Source organism: Felis catus, chromosome E1, assembly GCF_018350175.1.
Source record: "Felis catus isolate Fca126 chromosome E1, F.catus_Fca126_mat1.0, whole genome shotgun sequence".
Lineage (NCBI taxonomy): Eukaryota > Metazoa > Chordata > Mammalia > Carnivora > Felidae > Felis > Felis catus.
Window position 1 is genome coordinate 27,734,628 of NC_058381.1, and position 21,029 is coordinate 27,755,656.

Sequence of the window (21,029 nt, forward strand, 5' to 3'; positions counted from 1 at the left end):
AATACTTCCTTCAAAGAAATTAGTTCCTTTTACAGGGAAATGATGTTTAGAAACCAAGAATTGTCCAATTCTCTTGCATATTGGAAAAATCATTTTACTTATGTGAATTTTTCCTTTGTCATTTACTTCCCGCACTTCTTTTCTGCTGTTTTGTAGTATCTAAAGAAAGGTCATGTGTTAGGTCTTTTTGAATATCATGTTTTTTAATGAGGCTGTTATATTTGGTTATGCAATTTGCTCAAGAATATTGTGCAGGAGGCACTGGTGCTAGTAAATTACAGTTTTAATTCCAGCAATCACTTTGAGAATTTTTTAAGCCTGCTGTGTTCCTGTGCCAGTGGGTTATCTTCTTGCAACTTCTGTTGTTTCCTCTTCAGAGGAAGAAGATGCTTCAGGCAACAGATGGACATGGCTCAAAGAGAAAGCATGTAGCTAATAAGTCTTCATCTATTTATTGATCTCTGTTCTTCCAACTTTGTTTAGCAGCCTGTTTGTCTGGATTAAGAGTCTATATCAGACAAAATAAAGATGACACCTCTAACTTTTCCTTGCTCTTCTGTAGCAAAGAAGAGGCCCCAACATAGGCATTACCAGCTTTCCCTGTGGCTACCCTCACTCCATTTCTGTCTTTCTTCTTCTTCTTCTTCTTCTTCTTCTTCTTATTATTATTATTATTATTATTATTTTAATATGAAATTTATTGTCAAATTGGTTTCCATACAACACCCAGTGCTCATCCCAACAAGGTGCCCTCCTCAGTACCCCTCACCCACCCTCCCTTCCCTCCCATCCCCCATCAACCATCGGTTTGTTCACAGTTTTTGAGTCTCTTATGTTTTGGCTCCCTCCCTCTCTAACCTTTTTTTTTTTTTTCCTTCCCCTCCACCATGGTGTTCAGTTAAGTTTCTCAGGATCCACATAAGAGTGAAAACATATGGTATCTGTCTTTCTCTGTATGGCTTATTTCACTTAGCATCACACTCTCCAGTTCCGTCCACATTGCTACAAAAGGCCATATTTCATTCTTTCTCATTGCCAACTAGTATTCCATTGTGTATATAAACCACAATTTCTTTATCCATTCATGAATTGATGGACATTTAGGCTCTTTCCATAATTTGGCTATTGTTGAAAGTGCTGCTATAAACATTGGGGTACAAGTGCCCCTATGCATCAGCACTCCTGTATCCCTTGGGTAAATTCCTAGCAGTGCTATTGCTGGGTCATAGGGTAGATCTATTTTTAATTTTTTGAGGAAACTCCACACTGTTTTCCAGAGCGGCTGCACCAGTTTGCATTCCCACCAACAGTGCAAGAGGGTTCCCGTTTCTCCACATCCTCTCCAGCATCTATAGTCTCCTGATTTGTTCATTTTAGCCACTCTGACTGGCATGGAGTGGTATCTGAGTGTGGTATTGATTTGTATTTCCCTGATGAGGAGTGATGTTGAGCATCTCTTCATGTGCCTGTTGGCCATCTGGATATCTTCTTGAGAGAAGTGTCTATTCATGTTTTCTGCCTATTTCTTCACTGGATTATTTGTTTTTCGGGTGTGGAGTTTGGTGAGTTCTTTTTGATTTTGGATACTAGCCCTTTGTCCAATATGTCATTTGCAAATATATTTTCCCATTCCGTTGGTTGCCTTTTAGTTTTGTTGATTGTTTCCTTTGCATTGCAGGAGCTTTTTATCTTCATGAGGTCCTAATAGTTCATTTTTCTTTCAATTCCCTTGCCTTTGGGGATGTGTCAAGTAAGAAATTGCTGCGGCTGAGGTCAGAGAGGTATTTTTTCTGCTTTCTCCTCTAGGGTTTTGATGGTTTCCTGTCTCACATTCAGGTCCTTTATCCATTTTGAGTGTTGTCCAGCTCTCCCAGCACCATTTGTTAAAGAGACTGTCTTTTTTCCATTAGATATTCTTTCCTGCTTTGTCAAAGATTAGTTGGCCATACTTTTGTGGGTCTAATTCTGGGGTTTCTATTCTATTCCATTGGTCTATGTGTCTGTTTTTGTGCCAATACCATGCTGTCTTGATGATTACAGCTTTGTAGCAGAGGCTAAAGTCTGGGATTGTGATGCCTCCTGCTTTGGTCTTCTTCAAAATTACTTTGGCTATTCGGGGCCTTTTGTGGTTCCATACACACTTTAGGATTGCTTGTTCTAGCTTCGAGAAGAATGCTGGTGTAATTTTGTTTGGGACTACATTGAATGTGTAAATAGCTTTAGGTAGTATTAACATTTTAACAATATTTATTCTTCCAATCCACAAGCATGGAATGTTTTTCCATTTCTTTATATCTTCTTCAGTTTCCTTCATAAGCTTTCTATAGTTTTCAGCATACAGTTCTTTTACATCTTTGGTTAGGTTTATTCCTAGGTATTTTATGATTCTTGGTGCAATTGTGAATGGGATCAGTTTCTTTATTTGTCTTTCTGTTGCTTCATTATTAGTGTATAAGACTGTAACTGATTTCTGTACATTGATTTTGTATCCTGTGACTTTGCTGAATTCTTGTATCAGTTCTAGCAGACTTTTGGTGGAGTCTGTCGGATTTTCCATGTATAATGTCATGTCATCTGCAAAAAGTGAAAGCTTGACTTCATCTTTGCCAATTTGGATGCCTTTGATTTCCTTTTGTTGTCTGCTTGCTGATGCTAGCACTTCCAACACTATGTGAAACAACAGCAGTGAGAGTGGACATCCCTGTCTTGCTCCTGATCTCAGGGGGAAAGCTCTCAGTTTTTCCCCATTGAGGATGATATTAGCTGTGGGCTTTTCATAAATGGCTTTTATGACGTTTAAGTATGTTCCTTCTATCCTGACTTTCTCGAGGGTTTTTATTAAGAAAGGACGCTGAATTTTGTTAAATGCTTTTTCTGCATCGATTGACAGGATCATATGTTTCTTATCTTTTCTTTTATTAATGTGATGTATCACATTGATTGATTTGCGAATGTTGAACCAGCCCTGCAGTCCAGGAATGAATCCCACTTGATCGGTGAATAATTCTTTTTACATGGTGTTGAATTCGATTTACTGGTATCTTGTTGAGAATTTTTGCATCCATATTCATCAGGGATGTTGGCCTGTAGTTCTATTTTTTTGCTGGGTCTCTGGTTTGGGAGTCAAAGCAATGCTAGCTTCACAGAATGAGTGGAAGTTTTCCTTCCCTTTCTATTTTTTGGAACAGCTTGAGAAGGATAGGTATTATCTCTGCTTTAAATGTCTGGTAGAATTCCCCAGGGAAGGCATCTGGTTCTGGACTCTTATTTGTTGGGAGATTTTTGTTAACTGATTCAATTTCTTTGCTGGTTATGGGTCTGTTCAAGTTTTCTATTTCTTCCTGTTTGAGTTTTAGAAGTGTGTGGGTGCTTAGGAATTTGTCCATTTCTTCCAGGTTGTCCAGTTTGTTGGCATATAATTTTTTATAGTATTCCCTGATAATTGCTTGTATTTCTGAGGGATTGGTTGTAATAATTCCATTTCATTCATGATTTTATCTATTTGGGTCATCTCCCTTTTCTTTTTGAGAAGCCTGGCTAGAGGTTTATCAATTTTGTTTATTTTTTCAGAAAACCAACTCTTGGTTTCATTGATCTGCTCTACAGTTTTTTTGATTCTGTATTGTTTATTTCTGCTCTGATCTTTATTATTTCTCTTCTTCTGCTGGGTTTGGGGTGTCTTTACTGTTCTGCTTCTATTTCCTTTAGGTGTGCTGTTAGATTTTGTATTTGGGATTTTTCTTGTTTCTTGAGATAGGCCTGGATTGCAATGTATTTTCCTCTCAGGACTGCCTTTGCTGCATCCCAAAGCGTTTGGATTGTTGTATTTTCATCTTCGTTTGTTTCCATATATTTTTTAATTTCTTCTCTAATTGCCTGGTTGACCCATTCATTCTTTAGTAGGGTGTTCTTTAACCTCCATGCTTTTGGAGGTTTTCCAGACTTTTTCCTGTGGTTGATTTCAACTTTCATAGCATTGTGGTCTGAAAGTGTGCATGGTATGATCTCAATTCTTTTATACTTATGAAGGGCTGTTTTGTGGCCCAGTATGTGATCTATCTTGGAGAATGTTCCATGTGCACTTGAGAAGAAAGTATATTCTGTTGCTTTGGGATTCAGAGTTCTAAATATATCTGTCAAGTCCATCTGATTCAATGTATCATTCAGGGCCCTTGCTTCTTTATTGATCCTGTGTCTAGATGATCTAACTATTGTTGTAAGTGGAGTATTAAAGTCCCCTGCAATTACCACATTCTTATCAATAAAGTTGCTTATGTTTGTGATTAATTGTTTTATATATTTGGGGGCTCCGGTATTTGGCGCATAGACATTTATAATTGTTAGCTCTTCGTGATGGATAGACCCTGTAATTATTATTTAATGCCCTTCTTCATCTCTTGTTACAGCCTTTAATTTAAAGTCTAGTTTGTGTGATATAAGTATGGCTACTCCAGCTTTCTTTTGACTTCCAGTAGCATGATAGATATTTCTCCATCCCCTCACTTTCAATTTGAAGGTGTCCTGAGGTCTAAAATGAGTCTCTTGTAGACAGCAAATAGATGGGTCTTGTTTTTTCATCCATTCTGATACCCTATGTCTTTTGGTTGGTGCATTTGGTCCATTTACGTTCAGTGTTATTATAGAAAGATACGGGTTTAGAGTCATTGTGATGTCTGTAGGTTTCATGCTTGTAGTGATGTTTCTGGTACTTTGTGGTCATTGCAACATTTCACTCACAGAATCCCTCTTAGGATCTCTTGTAGGGCTGATTTAGTGGTGATGAATTCCTTCAGTTTTTGTTTGGGAAGACCTTTATCTCTTCTATTCTGAATGACAGACTTGCTGGATAAAGGATTCTCGGCTGCGTATTTTTTCTGTTCATCACATTGAAGATTTCCTGCCAGTTGTTTCTGGCCTGCCAAGTTTCAGTAGATAGGTCTGCCACTAGTCTTATGGGTCTCCCTTTATATGTTAGAGCGTGTTTATCCCTCGCTGCTTTCAGAATTTTCTCTTTATCCTTGTATTTTGCCAGTTTCACTATGATATGTCATACAGAAGATCGATTCAAGTTGACGTCTGAAGGGAGTTCTGTGTGCCTCTTGGATTTCAATGCCTTTTTCCTTCCCCAGATCAGTTCCTTCCCCAGGAAGTTCTCAACTGATTTGTTCAAATACCCCTTCAGCCCCTTTCTGTCTCTCTTCCTCTTCTGGAATTCCTATTATATGGATATTATTTTGTTTGATTGCATCACTTAGTTCTCTAATTCTCCCCTCATACTCCTGGATTTTTTAATCTCTCTTTTTCTCAGCTTCCTCTTTTTCCATAATTTTATCTTCTAATTCACCTATTCTCTCCTCTGCCTCTGCAATCCGAGCTGTGGTCGCCTCCATTTTATTTTGCATCTCATTTTTATAGCATTTTTTAGCTCCTCATGACTATTAATTAGGTCTTGATCTATGTAGCAATAGATTCTCTGCTGTCCTCTATACTTTTTTCAAGCCCAGTGATTAATTTTATGACTATTATTCTAAATTCTTGTTCCGTTGTATTGCTTAAGTTGTTTTTGATCAATTTATTAGCTGTCGCTACTTCCTGGAGTTTCTTTTGAGGAGAGTTCTTCCATTTCATCATTTTGGGTATTCCCTGGGGTGGCGCAGAACTGCAGGGCACTTCCCCTGTGCTGTTTGGAGTAACTTGTGTTGGTGGGTGGGGCTGCAGTCAGACCTGATGTCTGTCCCCAGCCCACCGCTGAGGCCACAGTCAGACTGGTGTGTACCTTATATTCCCCTCTCCCAGGGGCAGGACTCACTGTGGAGTGGTGTGGCCCCTGTCAGGCTACTTGCACACTACCAGGCTTGTGGTGCTGCTTTAATGGGATCTGGCGTATTAGCTGGGGTGGAACCACAAGGTGCACAGGGGCGGGAGGGGCAGGCTTAGCTTGCTTTGCTGTCGGTGGTCCCCTGCGGGAGGGGCCCTGCAGCTCGGGGAGGGAGGAAGACCCATCAGAGGGATGTATCCAAGCACAGCATTGGGTTCTTGTGCGGTGCAAGCAAGATTGGTGATGGGAACTGGTTCCCTTTGGGATTACGACTGAGGGATGGGAGAGGGAGATGGTGCTGGCCAGTGCCTTTGTTCCCCGCTGAGCTGAGCTCTGTCTTCCGGGGTTCAACAGTTCTCCCTCCTGGTGTCCTCGCCTTCCCGCTCTCTGAGCAGAGCTGTTGACTTTTAACATTCCAGATGTTAAGTCCCGCTGGCTGTCAGAACTCACGGTATCCGGCCCTCCACTTTTGCAAGCCAGACTTCAGGGGCTCTGCCTTGCCCGGTGGGCTGCCCCTCTTGCTGCCCTGGCTCCCTCCCGCCAGTCCGTGCAGCATGCACCATCTCTCTGCCCTTCCTACCCTCTTCTGTGGGCCTTTTGTCTGTGCTTGGCTTTGGAGAGTCCGTTCTGCTAGTCTTCTGGAGGTTTTCTGGATTATTTAGGCAGGTGTGGGTGGAATCTAAGTGATCAATCAGCAGGACGAGGTGAGCCCAGCACCCTCCTGTGCCGCCATCTTTATCCCTAGTCTTCTTTGCCCATTTTTAAATCTGATTTTCTGTGGGGTTTTTTGGTATTGAGTTGTGGGAGTTCTTTTAATATTTTGGATATTAATCCATTATTTGATATATCATTTGCAAATATCTTCTCCCATTGAGTAGGTTGCTTTTTTGTTTTGTTGGCAGTTTCCTTTGCTGTGCAATTTGGTATAGTTTTTTTTTTTTTTTTTAATTTTTAAAAATGTTTTATTACTTTTGAGAGACAGAGCCAGAACATGAGTGGGGGAGCATCAGAGAGAGAGGGAGACATAGAACCTGAAGCAGGCTCCAGGCTCTGAGTTGTCAGTGCAGCAACTGATGCAGGGGTTGATTCCACAAACTGTGAGACCATGACCTGAGCTGATGTCAGATGCTTAACTGATTGAGCCACCCAGGCACCCCATAATGTAGTCTTAATATTTTATTTTTGCTTTTATTTCTATTGTCTGAGGAAACATATCTAGAAAAATATTTCTTTAAAATTTTTTTTTTCATCGTTTATTTATTTTTGGGACAGAGAGAGACAGAGCATGAACGGGGGAGGGGCAGAGAGAGAGGGAGACACAGAATCAGAAACAGGCTCCAGGCTCTGAGCCATCAGCCCAGAGCCCGACGCGGGGCTCGAACTCACAGACCGCGAGATCATGACCTGGCTGAAGTCGGACGCTTAACCGACTGAGCCACCCAGGCGCCCCTCTAGAAAAATATTTCTATAGCCAATGTCAAAGAAATTACTGCCTAGGTTTTTTTATAGGGGTTTTATGGTGTCAGGGCTCACATTTAGGTCCCAAATCCATTTTGAGTTTATTTTTGTCTGTGGTGTAAGAAAAGTAGTCCAGTTTCATTCTTTTGCATATAGCTGTCCAGTTTCCCCAGCATCATTTATTGAAGAGACTGTTTTTTCCCCATTGTGTATTCTTGCCTCTTTTATTTATTATAGATTAATTGAGCATATAAGTGTGGATTTATTTCTGGGCTGTTTTATTCCTTTTATCTATGTATCTATTTTTGTGCCAGTACTGTACTGTTTTACTACAGCTTTGTAGTATATCTTGAGATCTGGGGTTGTGATACCTTCAGCTTTTTTCTTTCTCAAGATTGCTTTGGCTATTTGGGATCTTTGTGGTTCCATAAAAATTTTAGGATTATTTGTTTTAGTTCAGTGAAAATGCTATTGGTATTTTGATAGGGATTGCATTGAATCTATAGATTGCTTTGGGTAGTATGGACATTTTAACAATATTCATTCTTCCAATTCATAAGCATGGACCATCAACATTTCTTCGTGTTGTCTTCAATTTCTTTCATTAGTGTTTTTTAGTTTTCAGAGTATAAGTCTTTCACCTCTTTGGTCAAGTTTATTCCCAGGTATTTTACTCTTTTTGGTACAAATAAAAATGGAATTGTTTTCTTAATTTCTCTTTCTGCTACTTAATTATTAGTGTATAGAAATGCAGCCAATTTCTCTGTATTAATTTTGGGTCCTTCAACTTTATTGTATTCATTTATTACTTCTTTATTTTGAATTACATTTTTTTAAGTAGGCTTCATGCCTAACATGGAGCCCAACATGAGGTTTGAACTCATTACCCTGAGATTAAGCCCTGAGCTGAGATCAAGAGTTGGAGGCTTAACTGACTGAGCCATCCAGGTGCCCAGTAAAAATAAAATCTTAAGGGGTGCCTGGATGGCTCAGTCGGTTGACCATCTGACTTCAGCTCAGGTCATGACCTCATGGTACATGGGTTTGGGCCCCATGTCGGGTTCTGTGCTGACAGCTTGCTGAGTCTGGAGCCTGCTTCAGATTCTGTGTCTCCTCTCTCTGCCCTTCCCCCATTCACGTTCTGTCTCTCTCTGTCTCTCAAAAATAAATAAATGTAAAACAAAAAAAATCTTAAAAAAAAAAGAACCCAAGAAGTTTTTGTGTGGGTATTTCCTTTTATTTCTCTTTGGTTTATATCTAAGAGTGGAATTGATGGCCGTATAGTAACTCTACGTTTAATATTTTCAGGAACCGCCAAATTGTTTTCCAAAGCCGTTGTACCATTTTACATTCTTTTTTCTCCATTGTGGTAAAATATGTATAGCTTAAAATCTATCATTTTAACCATTTTTGAGTGCAAGTTTCAATTGTATTAATTATATTCACATTTTTGTGCAACCATCATCACTACCCATCTTCAGAACTTTTTCATCTTTTTAAACTGAAACTCTGCACCCATTAAACAATAACCTTCCATTCCCCCCTCCCTTCAGTCCCTGGCAACCACCATTCTACTCTTTGTCTTTATGAACTTGACTTTGTCCATTTGTAGCTGGGTCATTTCACTTAGTGTAATGTCTTTGATGTTCATCCATGGTATAGCATATATCATGATTTCCCTCCTTTTTAAGGCTGAATAATATTCCATTGTATGTATATACCATGTTTAAAAAATCCATTTATCTGTCAGTGGACACTTAGGTTGCTTCCATCTTTTGGGTATTGTGAATAATACTCATATGTACATTTATTTATCTTTCTGGGTCTTTGTTTTCTTTTTTTGTTTTCGAGAGAGAGAGCATACGCACAGGTGCAAGCAAGGGAGGGACAGGGAGAGGGGCAGGGAGAGGGAGAGAGAGACTTTTTAGCAGACTCCACATCCGGCATGGAGCCCAACATGGGGCTTCATCTCCCGACCATGAGATCATGACCTGAGTGAAATCAACAGTTGGATGCTTACCTGACTGAACCACCCAGGTGCCCCTGGGTCCTTGTTTTCACTTCTTTTCTATATATACCTAGAGGTAGAATTGCTGGATCATATGGTAATTCTCTGTCATGTTTTGAGGTCCTATAACTTTTTATTTATTTACTTACTTTATTTCACTAAAAATTTTTTTTAATGTTTATTTTTTGAGAGCGAGAGTGACAGAACATGAGCAGGAGGGGGCAGAGAGAGAGGGAGACACAGAATCTGAAGCAGGCTCCAGGCTCTGAACTGTCAGCACAGAGCCTGATGCAGGGCTTGAACTCAAAAACCACAAGATCATGACATGAGCTGAAGTCAGATGCCTAACCGACTGAGCCACCTAAGTGCCCCATTTGTTTATTTATTTTAAAGATTTTATTTTTAAGTAATCTCCACACACAATGCGGGGCTCAAACTCACAACCCTGAGATCAAAAATCGAATGCTTTACCAACTGAGCCAGCTAGGTGCCCTGAGCAACTATAACTTTAAATACTCATAATATTTATCTAATAACTCCCCCTTTATTTGTGTTATATTTGGGAAGAAAACCATGATCTTAATGTTTGTTGAGTTCACTGACATTAGGTCAAATGATTTTATATATATATATATATATATATATATATATATATATATATATATACACACACACATACATACATCAAGGAACAAGAAAGTAACCAGTTAGACTTACTTCTAATATCTCTACATGGTGATAGTGCAATAAACATTCATTGAACATTACTATGTACCAACCTCTATGATTGTGTGTGTGTGTGTGTGTGTGTTCATATCCACATACATACATATAATTTTGTTTAGCTGCATTATCCTTATTCTAGTCTACTGTGATTTGGAGTCTGTCGGTAATTGTGCATAAATAAAAGTCAACACTTTTCAATAGAATCCACTTAAATATAAAGATATAGTAAACTACAAACTCCTGTTACCATGTTCCTCACCTATATTTGTTTCAGAAAGATAATTTTGTTTTCTTTTGAGCATTTTCTTTGCAGATCTTTCTTTCTTTTTGCCCATAATCAAAACTTTATTGAAAAACTGATACCAAAATAGGAGATCACTGCTATATACCTTACAAAATTAAACATAATTACATTATCTTGGTAGATTAACTGGAATTACTGAATTGATAAGGCTTTCTGCAATATAACACAAATTCAAGACGTTGTGTGGATTATTAGTGTTGCTTTCTTCTCAATGAACACCGTTCTGTGAGTCTGGCCTTTCCTTCTGTTGGGTGGCACAACACTGTTGAACAGCCTACCCAAAGAGCCACTGTCTAAGCATGGCTGCAAACCATGGTAATCTTGTAGCAACTTGGATGTTTTACATCCATAAAATTGGAATTTAGGCTTTTAGCTAGCTGTTTCTCTGTATGTTTTTTGTTTTTCTAAGGACGGGTATAGTAAATCTCTAGCCAATGAGGACAGGTCTCAATATCATTGGGGTATATACTGAGAAGACACCTGGAAAGGCATCATAATATACACATTCCTTTATATACCAGACTATACATTTGGTGTCATCTATTATTTCTTTGCTCCTATCAAACATACCACTAAGTTCTCTTAAGTGTTTCCTTTTTTTTGTTTGTTTAAAAAAAATTTTTTTTTTCAACGTTTATTTATTTTTGGGACAGAGAGAGACAGAGCATGAACGGGCGAGGGGCAGAGAGAGAGGGAGACACAGAATCGGAAACAGGCTCCAAGCTCTGAGCCATCAGCCCAGAGCCCGACGCGGGTCTCGAACTCATGGACCGCGAGATCGTGACCTGGCTGAAGTCGGATGCTTAACCGACTGCGCCACCCAGGCGCCCCTGTTTTTAAAAACCCAATGTATTTACTTAATATAGTCATCACAAGGGCTCAACCAGAGACTTAATTTAAAAAACAGAAACAAAACAAAAATAACACCACAGTTTAAGATACAGAGTTCTAGGGAGAAATGAAGGAAAGGACAGATGATCTAAGGAGAAAATAAAAAGACAACACAAGGAAAGAGGGTAGACAGCCAGGGATCTTGGCTGGAGACCTGCTTTGAATAGGTTTCTTGCAGATACTTCTTATATGCTATAGGGTTTTTCTAGAGCTCAGCAGCAAGTGTGTTTAAAGGGCTATTGATGTTAGGTTCTAGCAGGCTCTGGATGGACAGTAGGATGGTCCTGACGTCATACAGTGCAGACCACTTATCTTTCAGGATGTCTAGGCAGATGTTACCCTGGGTGTCCACGTTGGGGTGGTAGCAGGGCGTGAGGAACTTTACTGTAGGCATATTATAAGGGTAGCCCCTGGGCAACTCCAGGGAGAGCTTATACCTCAGGTCCTCATATACTGTGCCAGCTGCTTCATGGATGGTCCCACCCATTTGAAAAGTTTGTCTGATTCAGGGAAGGCAGAAATTCCTTTGTCACCAGACATCATAAGGATCATTAGCTTCTGCTATAGCCTCTTGCCCACGGGGCCCTGGGCGGCATCCCCGCTGGGCTCAGCTCCTTTGCTGGCAGTGGCTGGGGTGCAGTTCTGGGAGGCCATCTGGACGGCGAGACACAGAGACAGAAACTCAGAGAGCACAACTGCAACTGCCTCGTAATGGCTTTCATGGTATCTCTCTTTTGTCCCTTTCCTACTTCTTTTTTTTTTTTTTTTAAGTTTTTATTTATTTATTTTTTTAGTCATTTGTACATGAGGCTCAAACTCACAACCCTGAGATCAAGAGTCACGTGCTCCTCCAACTGAGCCAGCCAGGCGCCCCTGTCCCTTTCCTACTTCCATTGCTCATTCTATAGGTCTTGATCACTACCTGAAGGATTATTTTAACAGTTTTAAGTTAGAGTTTCTCTTCTTTTTCCTTCTTGTGAGAATCATCTTTATTTACTATTAATATCATCAAAAGCTTAGAGAAAAATCTCCAAGGAAACAAGGAGTAGGGGGCCATAAACTGAGTCTCTGTCACAGCCAGGAGATAAAGTCCATGAAGGAGATATCTGAAGAGTAGGAAGATAACCAAGATAGTATATATAGTTTTATAGAAATCAAGAGTTCATTTTAAGAAGATAGGAACAAGAAGAAAACATGAGAAAGGGTATCCAAATTATATGCTATTGGACAAGCTTATCTTTTGCTTGTTTGCAAAAATTTGGCAAAGGATGTTCGTCTATGGGATGTTATTATTATAGGACCTGGACAGTTGGTGGGAATGGAGTGAGAAGAATGAAACTGGTTTTAAAGCGACAACAGAGTAAGGAGAAGGAGTTAATTTCTCCCCAGGAGTTCATTTCTCCCCAATATAGAGAAGTTGTATATATATATTTGAAGTCTGTACAAAGGGAGATATTGAAAAGGTTATAGAAATATAGGAAACTTAAGGCTGTGGAGGATGTGGGGAGGAAACAACAATAATAGTGGTAGTGCTAGGGGCTGAGTAGGGATGAGAATACCCATTGATGTTTTCCTTTTCAGATGAAAAGGCAGGAAGATGGTGTTTCTACTAGATATTTTCTATTATCTTCGTATAATAGTTGGTGAGGTCTTGTGCCAAGAAGGAGTAGATGCTAACTGGAGGGAGTGGAGAAAGTTTGGAATAGTTAGTATTGCAGGGTTTGCTAAGGAGCCATCAGGGAATGAAAAGAATTACCAAGTGTCAGAAAGGACCCTTTTGAAATGCATTTATGGAATACTGTTTATATTCTGAAATGAATTTGAGGGGCGCCTGGATATCACATTCAGGTAAGCATCTTGATTAACCGACTCTTGATTTTGGCTTAGGTCATGATCTCACAGTCGTGGGATTGAGACCCCCCTGTTGGGCTCCTTGCTGGGCATGGGGTCTGCTTGGGATTCTCTCCCCCACCCTCCTTCTTTGCCCCTCCCCAGCTCAGTTGCGCATGTGCTCTCTCTCTCAAAATAAAGAAACATTTAAAATGAATTTGAACGGGCTCCTGGGTAGTTCAGTCGGTTAAGTGTCCATCTTCGGCTCAGGTCATGATCTCCTGGTTCATGGGTTTGAGCCTGCTTTGGATTCTGTGTCTCCCTCTCTCTCTGCGCCTCCCCTGCTTGCACTCTATCTCTGTTTGTCAAACATAAATAAACGTTAAAATGAATTTGAAAAACCAACGTAACCTATAGTCTCTTGAGTTGGTGTGAATTTGTATAGGAAAGTCAATTAATTGGTACTTATACATACTTTAGCCTCATGACAGTATGTTTAAGAATTTTATGATATGTAGTTTTAAATTTTCTTACTCATTAAGAACAAAATCGTTCCTTTAATCACCTTCTGAATAGTATTTAGAATTGTATTTTAAAAATAACATGTAATTAATTATGGTGAACTATGTATTAAATGTTATTTATCTAATGTCACCTTATTTGCTTATTTTAATATTGCTATTTTGTGTGCATCTGTGGGTTATTTCTGGACCTAAGCTTTAAATTACTTGAGAATAGGATTTAGGTCTTATGCTTCTTTATTCCTCTCCTCCCATCCTCTATTACACAGTTGTGTAATTAAATACAGTGTTCAATTAAATGGATGGTAGAATGTGTTGTACATACTCTAATTCTTAAAGGAAGCTTAACTTTTCCTTTTCACAATTTAATATATTATTTTTTTCCCTGATATAGAGAAATCCAGTTACACTCTTAAAGGAATTGTCAGCAATAAAGTCTCGATATCAAACTTTGTATGCCCGCTTTAAACCGATTGGTATAGAACAGAAAGAGAGTAAGAACCGCATTTGTGCTACTGTCAATAAGACGATGACCATGATACAAGAACTACAAAAGCAAACAGATGTGGAGGTAATGCTTCCAATTGACAAGTTGGATTTGTAGAGTTTTAATTTTGAGTGTCTCTTTGAAAGATGAGCCCCCATTTTCATTTTGAGATTCAGCATTCAGTTTGAACTGTTGATAGAAATGAGATTTTCCTGATTCCTGAAGTATAATAGTTCTTATCTCCTTTTGTTTTAAAATAAGCATGTGGACTTGACGTGGTTACTAAAGAGGTGTGCTATCTTTGATTATACAGCCATGGCAGAAGAGAAACATTTCTAATGCTTATTAAATCTACCAGCTTGTGGTTCGTTTTAGAACTAGTGAGACTGAGAAATCTGGAAAGCATCTATACCAGTGACTTGTTTTAGTTCTCCTTTTCTACAGTTGGGTTGGTGGGCTTGGGGAATCCTGACCTTCATTCCCTTTCTCCATTCCTCATTGCCCTCTGATTTCTTGTAAAAATCCTTGTAATTGTGAACCTTTATCACTGATTATGTAAAACTCTTCAGATATAATGGAGTAAAAAAAAACACCAATATGAACTGCTGACCTAGGCAGTATCATCTTAAATAGCCAACTGAAGGATTTGGTAGAATTTTCATTTACTATTAAGGCAAAGTTGAAGGCTTTCTTTTTCTCTTTCTTTTTTTTTTTTTTTTTTAGAGAGAGAGAGAGAGTGCGCACAAACACAGGGGAGGAGCATTGGGAGAGAGTGAGAATCCGAAGCAGGCTCCATACTCAGTGTGGATCCTGACATGGGTCTCTATCTCATGACCATGAGATCATGACCTGAGCCAAAATCAACCCAGGTGTCCCCAAAGTTGAGGGCTTTCAAAAGAAAAGATAGTTTGCATGTAGTTGGAATCATAGAGTAGAACTTAATTATATGGACAAAAGACATCTATATAATTTTTTTTATCTCTGGTGTCAACTCCAACCAGTTAACTGGTAATACCTGCTTAGAGTGCTGTATTAAGGAACTGTGTTTGGGTGTTGCACAAAAGCTATCATTACGGGCATGCAGCTAGGGGCAGAATACATGGGGTTTTATTTGTTTGTTTGTTTATATTTTTTTACCAACCCTGAACTAAATTTGGTTTAAGATACTTGAATTACAGGCTGGTAGTGAGAATAAATCTCAAAGGTTGATTACCAAGGTTAATTTGGTCAATAATTCTTTATATTACCAATGGCAGAAAAGAGAATAGTACCTGATTAAATTTTTCAAATGGTACCTTCAGTGGCACCTGGGTGGCTCAGTTGGTTAAGCATCCGACTTCAGCTCAGGTCATGATCTCACTGTCTGTGAGTTCAAACCCCGTGTCAGGTTCTGTGCTGACAGCTTAGAGCCTGGAGCCTGCTTCTGATTCTGTGTCTCCTCTCTCTGCCCCTCCCCAGATGCTCACTCTCTATGTCAAAAACAAAATAAAAACATTGTAAAAATTTAAAAAATAATGAAATGATACCTTTGATGTATTTCAGATGGTTGTTTTGTTTTGTTTTATTTTTTTGGTGCAAAAAGGTGATTTTATTAAAGCACGGGACAGGATCCCTGGGCAGGAAGAGCTGCCTTTAATTTTTTTTTTAAATATGTATTTATTTTTAAGAGAGAGAGATTGTACATGTGTGCATGAAAGCAGGGGAGGGGGAGGGACAGTCGTTCTGAAGCAGGCTCTGTGCTGACAGCAGAGAGCCTAATGCTGGGTTCAAACTCACAAACTGAGATCATGATCTAACGCGGAAGTTGGATGCTTAACTGACTGAGCCACCCAGGTGCCCCGGGTGTACCTCAGGTGTTATATACCTCAGATATTATGTCATGGGGAGAATGAATAGTGGCGGAGGAAAGAGTGATTAGAAAGGACATAGAGAGAGGAGTGCCTGGGTGGCTCAGTAGGTTGATCATCCAACTCTTGATTTCAGCTCAGGTCATGATTTCAGGATCGTGGCATCAAGCCCCACATCAGGCTCTGTGCTGAGTGTGTAGCCTGCTTAAGATTCTCTCTCTGTTTGGGGCGCCTGGGTGGCGCAGTCGGTTAAGCATCCGACTTCAGCCAGGTCACGATCTCACAGTCCGTGAGTTCGAGCCCCGCGTCGGGCTCTGGGCTGATGGCTCAGAGCCTGGAGCCTGTTTCCGATTCTGTGTCTCCCTCTCTCTCTGCCCCTCCCCCGTTCATGCTCTGTCTCTCTCTGTCCCAAAAATAAATAAACGTTGAAAAAAAAAAAAAGATTCTCTCTCTGTTTGCCCCTTTCCCCAACTCATGCTCTCTCTCTAAAATTTGGGGAAAAAAGAGGGGGTCACAGAGGGAATAGGAAGTAGGAGTTTAAAACAGGAAGGGTGTGGCAGATATCTCCTCTGCTGTCCTGCCCACTGCTCCCTTGTGGTATATTCAATAAACTTCTATCTCCTTAAAACAAACAAACAATAAAAAACAAACAAACAAAAAACAGTAAGGGTCATGACACATACTAATAAGTAAAATGCAAAAACAGTATATTTATGATAGCAGTATATATATATATATATATATATATATATATATATACATACATACACACAACTCAAGGCATATTCTTCATTGTTGGTGATCAGAGTGTGAAAATAGAAGCATATAAACTTGTTCTAAGGAAACATCTTGAGAGATTAAATGTAGTTCTAAATGTACATATCAACATATATGTACAGAAATCCATAAATTTGTTGAAGCACAGGATAAATTTAGGTGGGTGAAATAAAAGTCACTATTTTGGGTTTTTTTGTTTGTTTTAAATGTTTATTTTTGAGAGAGAGAGCACACACACAAGAAGAGGAGGGGCAGAGAGAGAGTGAGACAGAATGTGAAGCAGTCTTCAGGCTGTCAGCACAGAGCCCGACACAGTGTTCAGACTCTCAAACTGTGAGTTCACGACCTGAGCCGAAGTCGGATGTTTAACCAACACAGATGCCCTGAAAAGTGATATTTTGAATGCTGTGGTAATAAAAATTGTCCCCACTGGGTACAGTCAGTAAAAACTATATTTCTGACTAAGATTAAAAAGTGGTATAGAAAATAGTTATAATAGTGATAGAGGATTTCAGTCATCTAATTATTTGTAAAGTTCTTCATTCACTTAAAAGATGTACCTGCAGGGGCACCTGTGTGGCTCAGTCAGTTGAACATTTGCCTGTTGCTTTTGGGTAAGGTCATGATCCTAGGGATGTGGGATTGAGCCCTGTACTGGGTTCCATGGTGAGTGGGGATCCTACTTGAGATTCTCTCTCTCTCCCTCTGCCCCTCTCCCCCACTGGTGCTCTCTCTGTCTCTGAAAAAAAAAATAAAAAAGAAGTATCAGCAATGAGCAATAATTATATTTAAGGTAGAAAACTAATGGAGCTTTTACTTTGGATTACATTACAAATAAGGAGAGATGACTGAAAGGTTGGTTATAAACCTTGAAGAAGGAGATAATATTTTCGATTCAATGATGGCCATGTTGGGAAATGTCAGATGTGGTGGGGCTTGTATCTACTACTTTAAAAATGAGATAGTAGAAAGTTTAGAGAAAATTTTCATGATCAAAATGTGGAAGAAAAGAAAATGGCGTCTGTAGAGAGTTGTATAAACAAAAATAGTTCTATGAGCCCAGAATTTAAAAGACATGTAAGGTAGACCTTATAAAGGAAGTGTAGAAAGAGGTGTGTCAGTCATAGGGACAGAACTGTGAGAATACTTATGAAAGCCAAAGGCTAGATTAAGTTGAGGCTTCGGAAATTTTCTAAAATAACCAAAAGGGCCTTTAAGATTATTTTGGGAACATGAAGAACGATATAGGGATAAACTTACTTAAGGCAAATATTGCTTTTTTATAGACAACAGAAAGCAAATAGAAAGTAAAACTGTTCAGGTATTATCTTGCTATATCTTTTTTTTTTTCATTCTACTTCTTTTAGAGAGAGAGAGAGCGTGAGTGGGAGAGAGGGGCAGAGAGAGAGAGGGAGAGAGAGGGGATCCCAAGCAGGTTCTGCTCTCAGCGAGGAGCCGACAAGGGGCTCAATCCTACCACCCTGGGATCACCACCCGAGCCGAAATCAAGAGTTGGAAGCTCAACCAACTGAGCCACGCAGGCACTCCCCTTGTTATAGTCTTTATAAGAGTGCAAGGATAGAAAATATGTTTGAATTGATAATATTAAAAAATGGGACTTGAATTTATAATATTAAAAAATAAATAGGGAGGTGAGAACAGAAAAGGAGGCGAAAGGAATACTTTTTAGTTAATATAAAGACATTAAGGCTTAAATACACTTAATTATAAAGGTGACCACCAAGACACACACACACACACACACACACACACACACACACACACACACAGGACTAGATTGGTTCCAAAATAAAAATGACCAAAACAAACCCCCAAAACAAATATAATTAAAAAGGTATTAAAAACAGAATGTGTGGTATTCCACTGAGCTCTGAAACATTTGTATTAAGGAAGAAAATTTTCTACAAGTTTTAGATTGGTTAATTCCTGGAAAAATTCTTTGAAAATTTATGAAACAGGTCGTCTGAAATCTCTTGAACAGTTATCACAACAAGAAACATGGACTCATGGAGAACAAAGTCCTTTCAGAATAATACCATTTCCTGTTTTTGAGATAGAAGAGGGAAATTCTGTAATTATTTGGGTTGCAGAAAGGCATATGATTGTTTTTCATTTTATCTATGTGAATATTTTTGGTAAATATTGGCTTGATCAGCCAAACCAGCTGGGCAGCCCAATAGCCAAATGTGGCCATACAAATTAAAATGTATTATTATTTTTAAAAATTTTTAATGTTTTTTATTTATTTTCAAAGAGAGAGAGAGAGAGAGAGAGAGAGAGAGAGCGAGCAGGGAAGGGGCAGAGAGGGAGAGGAAGACACAGAATCCGAAGTAGGCTCCATGGCCCGGAGCCTGATGTGGGGCTTGAACTCATGAACCATGAGATCATGACCTGAGCTGTAGTCAGACATTTAACTGACTGAACCACCCAGGTGCCCCTAAATTAAAATTTAAAGTAATTAAATAAAATAAAAAAATCAGTTCTTCATCTACTGATTAGACAGCACAGATATAGAATATTTTCAGCATCACAGAAAGTTCTGGTGGACAGCACTGCTCTAGAGATTCTTATTCTGTAGGTATAGTGTGTTCCAGATTCGGCAGTCTCTCTAGAGATGACCTATATAGTTAGGCGGAGTTGTAACTATTTGATTCTTCACGTTGTACTTTGTATAATTTCCCCATTAACCCTGTTTTAGCTAGCCCATTGGTTAGTGCCCTATGAAAGTCCTTTACATTTCCATTTGGCTTCTATTCTTCCTTTTGCTGTTTGCTCCTACCTGCTTTAGGCAGATACTGTTTGCTGGGTTGTTTTCTCAGCATCTATTCGCCCTTGCTGCCCAGTAGAACACTGACTTTCTTGAGATGTGTGCCATCCCTAGCTCGTGTCTGGGGCAAAGTTGGTGCTTTCCTCAGCTTCAGGGCGTGCATCTCATTGGCAAGGGAAATGGATTTTCTTTTAACTAAATTCACTCAGGAATGGGTTTGTAACCCATGTGACATGTGAGAAGGGAAAATCTAGACGTAGGAAATTAGAGTTTCCTCACTGCTGAGAGACCTCTAGGAAAAGAAAACTTCTTTTCTTCTTCTAAACATTATGTATAGATGTGATACCTAGAACTGCTAGAGCCATTTTTCCTTTCAGCCTGAGGATAAACCACCACCAAGGATATTAGATAAGGTGGAAAAACCCAGTCTTTATGTTGAGCTGCGGAATAAACCAGTCCTGAAGTCTGACCTTTTTCTGTAATTATTGTGCTGTGATTATAAATTTCCTTATTATTTATCCATTTTTAAATGTATTCCTGTTACTTGCAGCTAAAAACATCTCAATTATCCTTCAAAATTTAGTTCAATTTAGTTCTCCACTTCTGAGGAAACTTCCAGACTATTTTATTCACATTTCTTTCTCAAAATGCTTTTAGAATATAGCAGTCAAATGTGACTTATTTAGTTTTGTTAAATTACAGTCCTTAAACTGTTTATTGGTTTTGTTTATTAAACTTAATTGCAAGTTCTTTGAAAGCTCAAACATTTAAAAAGTACCTTGTATTTGGATAGCCAAATATCTATTTTATCCTGCCTTCCTAATTTGTGATTATAGACATAGTATGAGCTTATGGAAACATAAAAAAAAAAAAGCAGAAATTAACTAAATTACATAGTTTTTACAGATTTTGAAATAAAGATTTTCTCATTTGTTTTTTAGCTGTCACCACTAACTAAAGAAGAGAAAACTGCAGCAGAGCAATTAAAATCTTTTGTTCAGACTTATGAAGAAGTGGACTTGCAAAAGGGAATTCTAATGGAGAGGAGATCCATTCCAGAAAGATTTAAGAAGATGTCTTGTTAGCACTCGATGACTAGAGGTGGGGGGATGGAGAAGGAGATTTGGCTTGGGTAACTGGATAGTGATGCCTTTCACAAGAGAAGGTCCTATAAGAAGGGCAGATATTATATGAATAAAGTTCAGCCAAAAACATGGAATGGGAATAAAGGGATTTAAATGTATGTATGTACACACAGTCTTATTATTTCAGACAAGGAAGTCACGTAACACTATTTTGCATTTGTTTTTGTATAATTGGGAGAAAATGGATGTCCTGGCCTATCATAAAAGGATATTTATGTACTATTGGTCAGTAGATATGAATGAGCATGCTTTGGAAATTAACGGATAGAAAAAATATTTGTATTATATTATACATTATATGTATATAATTTTATTTTTGAAAAGTTTTGATTATAGGTAATGGTCACATTATTGGAGACTGCTAATATGTGACCTAAAATCCTCCACAAAAGCTAACATTAGTAATAATAAATTGGCTTTTCTATGACA

The 21,029-nt window shown here is 38.9% G+C and overlaps 2 protein-coding genes and 1 pseudogene across 5 annotated transcripts in view; 1 reads left to right on the top strand and 2 right to left on the bottom strand.

Annotated features, from left to right (window-relative positions):
- The window catches only part of SKA2 (spindle and kinetochore associated complex subunit 2), a 47,697-nt gene extending 26,668 nt beyond the window's left edge, over positions 1-21,029 (top strand). For 2 of the 4 annotated variants that reach the window (XM_019817598.2, XM_019817599.3), the window contains 2 exons: positions 13,951-14,127; positions 20,397-21,029. In XM_019817598.2, coding sequence (XP_019673157.1) covers positions 13,951-14,127; positions 20,397-20,540 — 321 coding nt within the window. In that variant the 3' untranslated portion in view covers positions 20,541-21,029. Of the gene's footprint in view, positions 1-13,950; positions 14,128-20,396 lie in introns of those variants that run through there. The other 2 variants (XM_019817597.2, XM_045044506.1) reach the window with 2 other exon arrangements.
- LOC123381915 lies at positions 10,506-10,843 on the bottom strand (annotated as a pseudogene).
- On the bottom strand, positions 11,411-11,692 carry LOC102900456 (ubiquitin-conjugating enzyme E2 C-like). The gene has a single exon (XM_045044507.1). The coding sequence runs from the start codon at positions 11,690-11,692 to the stop codon at positions 11,411-11,413; it is 282 nt and encodes a 93-aa protein (XP_044900442.1).

What these genes read in the sequence shown, in the direction of transcription:
- LOC102900456 (XM_045044507.1), bottom strand. Translation starts at nt 11,692, where the DNA reads ATGGGTGGGACCATCCATGAAGCAGCTGGCACAGTATATGAGGACCTG.